The 9,357-nt window shown below is 36.8% G+C and overlaps 1 protein-coding gene across 1 annotated transcript in view; it reads right to left on the minus strand.

Moving 5' to 3' along the window:
• Positions 1–1,971, minus strand: part of rbms2a (RNA binding motif, single stranded interacting protein 2a) — a 72,272-nt gene extending 70,301 nt beyond the window's left edge. The window contains exon 1 of the mRNA XM_082156528.1: positions 1,318–1,971. Coding sequence (XP_082012654.1) covers positions 1,318–1,389 — 72 coding nt within the window. The 5' untranslated portion in view covers positions 1,390–1,971. The remainder of the gene's footprint in view (positions 1–1,317) is intronic.
• Positions 1,972–9,357: the final 7,386 nt, after the last annotated feature.

Genomic DNA, 9,357 nt, shown 5'->3' on the forward strand with positions numbered 1-9,357 from the left:
GCTTTTGCATCTGAACTCTTCATATACAGACAATTATAGGTTCATTATATATTAAATCATAATTTATATCTGCCTACATTATGTCTCCTCAATAGTCTACATATAACTTTATAAAGCTATAAAGTTGTTCTTACGTTAATAAATAAATCAATAAATAAAATACTGGTGCGTTGACAAAGAAATAGGTAACACTTTTTTTTCAGATACATGTGTTAGCCTACATGTAGGCTAGTTACTATAGTAATAACTATAAATTATGCACAATTACACGCAACTAACTCCTAACCCTATAGTAAATACATAGGTTAGTTAATTAATATTTCTCAGTAGCCTAATTAAATATATAATTAGTGTAACAAATACACCTTAGAATAAAGTGTTCCAAGAAATATCGAAAGGAGAGCATTGATTTTTATCATCTAAAGAATGAGTGACATTCAGAAAATGTCGCATTTGATAAGCCCCAAAAATTCTTAAGTTCAGGGAAACAATGGAACATTCACATCCTGAATTATGTAATGTTTAACCCCATCTACAGCTCGGCTACTAAGCGACGCTACAATAACGCGCACATTATAAACAACGAAGCTGGCAACACTCCAAGCGCGCGCTTCGTTTATTAAAAATGTAACTATGTTGCGTCGCGCGCTTGAAGGCTTGCTTCGCTGATCGCGATTTAGCTGAGTCGCGTCGCGTTGCTCGTCGAAGTTTCTTCGGTCCTTTAACAAACATGGACGGTCACAAGAGGCGTAAACATAATGAGTTTGCTGAACTGAAACTTATTCCCATTTTATTACTCTCCAACGCAACAGTCGCGCGCGTCACGGTGGGTTGTTTTTCGAGGGGTGGGGCGTTGTATTTTCCCACCGATGAAAACTTGCAAACATCAAAGCATCCGCATCCCTCTTTTCATACGATACAGAACATGTCGATCCCTCGCCGATACAGCTCACATTTGAACGGTTCATATCTATCGATATCTATAAGACCTTCTTCGCGGTGGGAAAGTACATTTCCCCATAATTTAGGCTACTTTCAAAGTTCGATAATCCTAAAACTTCCATTGGAAAACGATGTATCCTAATGTATGTGGTTTTATAACGACTTGAATGATGACGAATGTAGATATTATTGGCAGAAACTTATGAAAGCCGCCATTCCCAACAAAACCAAGCATATCCCGAGGCGTGTGTATCCACAGCTCGAGACAATGATCCCACAGAAAGCTGAAGTTGATTTGTCAAGGACACTGCAGCTTACATTTGTCACTGGATTCAAAGCAAAAGTCAAATACACGTAAAAGTCGGATTGCGTTACCTTTTTGCTGTTTCTGCTGTTGTACCCGTTGTAGGGGTTGAATCCCGTCCTCGGAGGAACGGAGAGCAGCATTTTCTCCTCCGCGGTGTCCGGAGCGGCGAGCCTGACGTCAGTGAGAGGAAGTTCAGGCGGGATCGAGATCGAGTCCCGCGTCGCGTCGCGTCAATAGTATCGCGTCGCCAAGACTCTCCGAAGCCGCTGCCGTTCGCACAGTCGCTAGTCTCTGTGCTGCGAGTCGTATAGTGGGCGTTCGTATAGTGCTATATCGCTATATTGTTATTGCTAGACTGCACGTCTGGCCATATCTATAGAAAATATCATCACAAGTGATACAACTAAGATATCATTCTAATTTGACTAGGAATTAGGCTTAAAAGAATTCAAAGTAACATTATGCTGTTGGAGAGCGTTGTTATATTACCACAGCAGTGTTCAGTGGATTAAATAATTTACTACACTCACTCATGCTGTCATAAATTACTAAAACGTCATTCGAATTGGACAAATAATCAATTTTCTTGTCCCTATAGTCAAGATAATGCAGGATAACTGTTAAATGAACTGCAACAGTGCTAAACTTGCATCATAAAATTACAACACACGAACTATCATTGTATGAATCAAACTCACTAAGACTGTCGACAGTTTCTTTTCCATGCCTCTGTTTTATTATATCCATGTGTGTGTGTGTGTGTGTGTGGTTGCAGACTATAGTCAAATCACCGCTCCGGGTCTCTGTCTTGCCTGCACTCGAGACGGTGACGTGAGCTCCACTGACAGCTCCTCCTATTGGTTGTCGCTCGCGAAATTCGCTTCTTATTTGCATAAAGTCGAAATTTCTGAAATTTTGTCCACATTCTGTTGCTAACGGTCAATGTCGCCGGAAGTCAACCTGCAGGAAACATAAACATGTGAACATGTTAAAATCACTTAAAATGTCCAAATGTGCCGGTATTCCTTTATGCAGTTAACAGGGAACGTTACCTTTGGCTAACATTCTGGCAGGATTATGAACAAATGTTCTTCCAGTAACAATAATACAATGTTTTTTCAATCTATAATTTTGTTATAAGTAAGTGTTTGGAGCAAAATTTGGTGATTAACTTAATAATTATGTATGGAAAATATCATATTAGAAATGGACTAATGATAACATTTACATTTACATAACCTAACATTATATTATTTAAAATTGAACTTAAGCATTATATTGAGGACTTAAAATATGAAGAAATTAGATGAAAATTTAGAAGAAATAAAAAAGCAAAACAGATTGTATAGAATTTTTGAATCCTTTTCTTTTTGGTATCTTTGGTAAGTTATCCCCTTATATATATATTAATTTTTTTTCTGTTTCCTTTTATGCTATTATGAATGTAATAGATAATAGTAACATTGTGATCCTCTGTATGTGCATGTTCTGTTATGCAATAATAAATTAATTTATTTTTTAAACTGCAAACGCTGTAGAACATTTGGAAAAAGTGCATCTATGTAGGCGGCTTGGCATTGTATAAAGCCTTGTTGGTGAATCATTTATCTAAAGAGAAAAATTTGCTTTGGGAAAGTTATACTTAATTTTTTTTATTCGTCTTAATCGATCCATTTTTAATTAAACTTTTATGTGTTACTCGTTTTTTTTAATGAAAGCATTTTGAATTATAGGGGTGTAACGATACCCTCATGTCACGATTCGATACATATCACGATACTGAACTCACACAATATTATTTTCGATACTCCAAGACACATGATAAAAGGTTAACAAAAAATGAACTGTTGATTAAAATGCTAAATTTGGTGTTACATTGTGTGTGTAAATGAATAGGACTTGGTGCTGAAACCCAATGCAGGACAATAGAGACACCAGAATAACAATATTCATGATTCTGAAGCTGAAAATACAGAATTATTTTAGACGAACAAATAATGTAGGACACTTTTACTGGTAACATCAGACATTTGGCATTATCAGGAACCACAAATATTCCCCATTGCATTATTATACATTATATTCAACAGTAGTTTAATGTAGGACTGACACTAAAACCCTGAAAACTTGAATCTTGAACTATCGCACAACTATCTTGAACTATCGCGAACAAACGAACTATCGTTTTTTACAAATTTCTATAACTGGTTGTTTTGAACGTTCAGAGAACAGTCAGAAATAATGCTTTCATAACTTAACGGGAACGTTAACAAAACATTATATTATGTATATTTTCTGCTGGATCAGTCAGCTGCTTTTAACAGTTTTGACACAGATAACCACCAGATTCTCCTGTCGACCCACATGACTCAGGGCATCTCAGGAACCACACACCAATAGTTCCTGTCTTTCCTCTCAGGTACTGTAGGTCCTTTAGGGTGTCTGGAGTGCCTCAGGGCTCAGTGCTGGGACCACTTCTCTTCTCTGTCTACATGACATTATTAGGATCTGTCATTCAGAAACATGGCTTTTCTTATCACTGCTACACTGATGACACACAACTCTACCTCTCATTCCAGCCGGATGATCCGATGGTAGAAGCTCGCATCTCAGCCTGCCTGACAGACATTTCTGGCGGGATGAAGAACCACCATCATCAACTCAGCCTTGCAAAGACAGAGCTCCTTGTGGTCTCGGTCTACACCACAACTTCTCCACTCAGCTTGGTTTGTCATCCAGAACTCCATCCAGGAACCTTGGAGTTGTGATTGATGATCAGTTGAACTTCACAGACCACATTGCTCGAAATGCCTGATCCTGCAGATTTGCCTTATACAACATTAGGAAGATCAGGCCCTTCCTATCGAATATCGAGTATTACTTCATCGGAATGGTATGAAACTTGATAAAGGTTTTGGCACTTGTTGTGTGAACACACACACACACACACACACACACACACACACACACACACACACACACACACACACACACACACACACACACACACACACACACACACACACACACACACACACACACACAAATCATGGACATGATTCAAAAAGGTTAAATGGTTCTGAAAAAAAGCATTCAAAGCATTCAAGATCTGACAGATTAAATTGGAAATAAAATTTTCAGGTCTGTGCTCCAAAAGTGAATAAATGTTTTATAACTACTGCATTCTGTAGATATATTTTAGTACCATAAAATCTGGTACAATCCGCCACACCAGGAGCACCAAATCTGCAAAGGAATTATCAATTTACTGATTACCTTTCGCATACAATTTCTCTCAATTTGTTTTTAATATGCTATAGTGATGTAATACAATAGATAACATACAACATTAAAGTAAAGGTCAACATAAAAGTCACAGCTCATGTCTTTCTCAATGATTTCCAGTTGCATAATGACAATGTAAGAGTTGACAGCTCTCATAGTTTGATTTGTTTCTTGTATTGCTAGTTTAGTAACTCATGCTGCATAAAGTGTGATCATGGCTTACAGTCACTGTTGATCATTGTTACATTATGAACTGCAGTGATATACAATAATGCCATTTGCTTAATCTCTTTGATCACTTTAGGTCTAGTGTTCATTATTCTATAATTTGTTCTAAATACGTCACTTTGGCAATTCCTTTTATTCACAAAATTTGACACATGAAGAATGCTGTCTGGACTACGGACAGAATGACCCTCAGCCAGAGAAGCTGAATGATAGTGAGTGAGAGCTACTCTATCGATATACGCATGTCACTGTGGAGATTCATACGGTTTGGGTATAAACAGGTCTGTTGCCAAGCAACATAGCCCCCAGTTATGGACATTTTGTCTCATAAAATCCACACAAATGAGCTATTGAGAGCCTAAGCGATATACATGTGAGATTCTGTTCGTTTGTATGGTTGTTTACATGGTTACGATTGACCCTTCAACAGAATGATAATATGATTTGAAAAAGTGAGTTTTACGTTGCATTACTGTAAAAAGTGCTTTTTCACACTGGCGAGACTGAGACAGTTCGTGTTTTATTAGGTCATCTTTTCCCCTGAAACCGAGACTGTTAATGGCACTCAGTCTTAAACAACTCTCTTAAATAGGCATACATGTGAAAAAGAGCCCAAATGTTTTTTACATGTCAGCAAAAAATAGTGAAGAATATCATTTATCAACTGTCTTTATTGAACTGGAGTGATTTCTAACTTTAAAATTACTGTAGCTATTAGTTTAGGCTACTTCATCCGTCTAACAATGCCCAACAAGAGAATTATACTTGACGCTTGTTTTTTGTTTTGTTTTAAATGTATTCGCCTTGTATAATTGTATTTTTCTTTATTCATAATTGCATGGTGGAGATAGATCACAACTGTGGGACAGTCAATACATTTCAACAAATATTGATATGGTTTATGTTTATTTCCATCTTTGTTTATATTATCAGTGTAATAATGATTTTATGATGGATATCTCTATTTTAAGGGTCTTTCAACAAAGATAAAATAAACCTGATAAACAAAAATGTTTCTAAGATTGATGACATAATATGAAAAAGAAAATGAGGGCCCAGAGGGTTTGGAGCATGTGTGTGTTGTTGACAAAGACAACTGTGTAATGTAGTTAACATGATGCATATTTATGTTGTTCTTTACTTTGAAAATGTTGCCATATCACAATAAAACATTTATAGTACAGACAATACACAGTCAAGTTTTTCCATAGCCTACATGTTTTAAAATATATAAAAACTTTTTTAAATTTTTTTTTTTTTAAACAATGAATAAAAAGGAATTTTTTTGAAGTTATATATTTAATAAAGTTCTGCACACCTGATTATATTGCCTGTGATTAATATTTAACAAGTTTTGTACAGTGTGTTTTTTTGGTGTCGTTGTTCAGAAACCTGAACCAACAGAGACTATGGACTCATTTCAAGGCTGTAGTTGCTCCAGTGAACTGCCTCAGTAATGTGGTGTAGTTGCAGAAACATGGTAAAATGAGTAGATGGCGACATCTTGAGTTCAGTGTTGAAAATTGAAAAATTGAGTTTGTGTGCTCCTCCCTTTCACACCGCTGCCATTAGCACTAGCGAGTTGAAAACGTTGAAAAGCATGTTTGGTCTCTATGTCTGCCTTATGTAGGCTACCCATTAACCAAGGGTACAAGGTTTTGCTCGTAGACAGTATACTTAAGGGCCGTTCACAACAAGAACGTTAACTATAAAGTAGCCTAACTAAATTAGCGATCGTTGTGTTCATTCTAAGCGCGCGCTGGTCTGTCACTTTAAAATGCTCGAGCTCATTACAGCAGGATGGATTCTGATTGGCTGTCAATGTTTTTATCGTTCATTAGCAGGATAAATCGTTCTGAAAGTGATTAACCCTAACCCAAATTTTAGCGCTATATATTTATCGTCATCTTATAGTCCTTGGTGTGAGAGGGCCATTATCTTCAAAGAGCATTTTTGCTCTTTTAAAAATATTTAAGAATATATTTATATATATTTTTTTTTTTAATTCTGATTTTTTAAATTTGTTTTGTACACAATATTTAAATTAAATAACAAATATTTCATGATATTATATTATGTGGTTATTCTGCAGCTGTACAGTCATCATTAGACTGAAAAATGCCAACTGTGTGTTAGGCTACTTAGCACACACACTAAATCCATACTTACAACACTGTTTTACAGCAGTATGTGGGTATTAGTGTATCCCAAAATTAACTTTCGGGAGCAAGACAATAAAACAAAAACATTTCCGTTCAGTTTATCAGAGAAGTCATACACATTCAAAATCCTTCAAATTTCTTTGCCAGTTTTGAATTCAGAACTGTGTTCCTTTGATAATTAAGTTGAATTCCTCTGTTGGGGAGGGGGGTGTTTCTCATAAAGGAACACTCCACCGGTTTTTGAAATAGGGCTTATTCACCTTCTTTCCTACATTTAGATGGGTGGGCAAATGCATTTTTGTCTCAGTGCATGCATTGTTTTAGTTTGACAGGGTCGGCGCTAGCTTAGCTTAGCTTAATGAATGGAATCCTTTGTTGCCAGCTAGCATGTCCTGAGTAAAAGTGATTAAAAAAAAAACGAATTACTTCTTGTGGCCTGCGTATTCACAACGAGTACAAATAGCGATGCAGATTAATCTAAAGACTATCTAAATGTAGGAAAGAAGGTGAATAAGCCCTATTTCAAAAAACGGTGGAGTGTTCCTTTAAACACTGTGGCAGATATACAGCACACACTCTCATCTCTTAAACACTGTGGCAGATATACAGCACACACTCTCATCTCTTAAACACTGTGGCAGATATACAGCACACACTCTCATCTCTTAAACACTGTGGCAGATATACAGCACACACTCTCAGCTCTTAAACACTGTGGCAGATATACAGCACATACTCTCATCTCTTAAACACTGTGGCAGATATACAGCACACACTCTCATCTCTTAAACACTGTGGCAGATATACAGCACATACTCTCATCTCTTAAACACTGTGGCAGATATACAGCACACACTCTCATCTCTTAAACACTGTGGCAGATATACAGCACACACTCTCAGCTCTTAAACACTGTGGCAGATATACAGCACACACTCTCAGCTCACACTACATTATGCAGTGGTGTGGCAGGATCTGCCGGGTATCTCAGAGTTAATGATGCCATAATGTCTGCTGAGCAAACTCAAAGTGTCTTATGAGTGGTGTCTCTCAAACTCAAAATGTCTCCTTGCAGACTTTCGTTGAGCTCAAGAGTGGCTTATTACAGATGCTTATTTCTGGTCCCGAAAAATATGGCTGGCTCTGCCCCATCTTAGACCTAAGACTTGAATGATCACACTAACAAATCCTCTTGCGTGTTTGGCTGGGAGACTACCCTAGTGAAAAAAATAAAGAAATACTTTATTGTATTTGAAATATATTCCCTTTTTCAATAGTAGGCTACATTGCAAATATACTAACACAAATTGTACTCTCTTTAAATATATTAAAAGTATATTAGCATCATACTTTTACCTATTTTCACAATACAACTTTTAACACACTTTAAAATAATTGCACTTTAGTATATTTTCAAAAAAGATATTTTTTAGAAAAATATACTTGGAAGTGGAAATTCAAAATTTAAAGTGTATTTATTTGCACTTTATTAAAATATATTTTAGGTATATTTTAACTGTGTGCTGGAAATTATCATTGTGACAATGCATTGAAAGTATACTTTCAAAATACATCATAGTATAGAATAGTATTTTGTACAAATTATAGCTAAGTTTTATTTGTCTAATAATGTACATTTGTTATTGAAGACAAAGTTTGCAATTTGTAGTATTTGGAATAAGCGAAGCTCATTGTAGTCTCTACCAGCCGTTGGTTGTAGTCCTTAAAAAACGTTTTCTTTAAAAGTAAATATCTTCCTTTGCTTTGAACTCTGAGCGTTGTAACTTTGCAGATGTTGTTTATGCTCAAACAGCAACATTACACACTAACTAAAGTTAGAAAAGTCAAATCATAATCAACCACCCCTTTAAATAAGGGAGACATACAGACTGTCCAGAGCGGTGGGTTCACAGGACCAGGACTGAAAACCACTGCTCTAGCCCTCTGGATCAACACAGTACTGTACTGTCAGGGTATAGTCAAGCATGGGCTGGGATGTCCTGTGCAATGGCAGACAGGCTTTCAGCATCTGGCTGGATGTGGAGAAAGTGTGGCATATGTCTGATTCATCTGGTCCTCAGGTGCTTTCTCATCCTATCCAGTTCTGTAGTCCAGGGAGTAAGAGTAGAGATCGAGCCATGGCTCAGGACCGAGCTCCTCCTCCAAGGACAGCAAGCCACATTTGTTCACCACCATCAATCAAGACTGGATGTGCAGATGAACTAAAAAAGACCATGATTGACCTAAAAAACAGTCTGTGCTTGCAAAGATAATATGTCTGTACAAGTTTATTTTTTGTGTTGAGCCATTTTTCTTCCACATGTGTAGTAAGGTGAAATGTGTGATGGAGACAGCGCACACACACATCCCTGTTGTATACGCTGATTTCACGCAACCGTTATTTTGAAATCGAAAGCGAGGCTCCGGTGGGAA

This window comes from Leuciscus leuciscus (genome assembly GCF_965113295.1).
Source record: "Leuciscus leuciscus genome assembly, chromosome: 23".
NCBI lineage: Eukaryota > Metazoa > Chordata > Actinopteri > Cypriniformes > Leuciscidae > Leuciscus > Leuciscus leuciscus.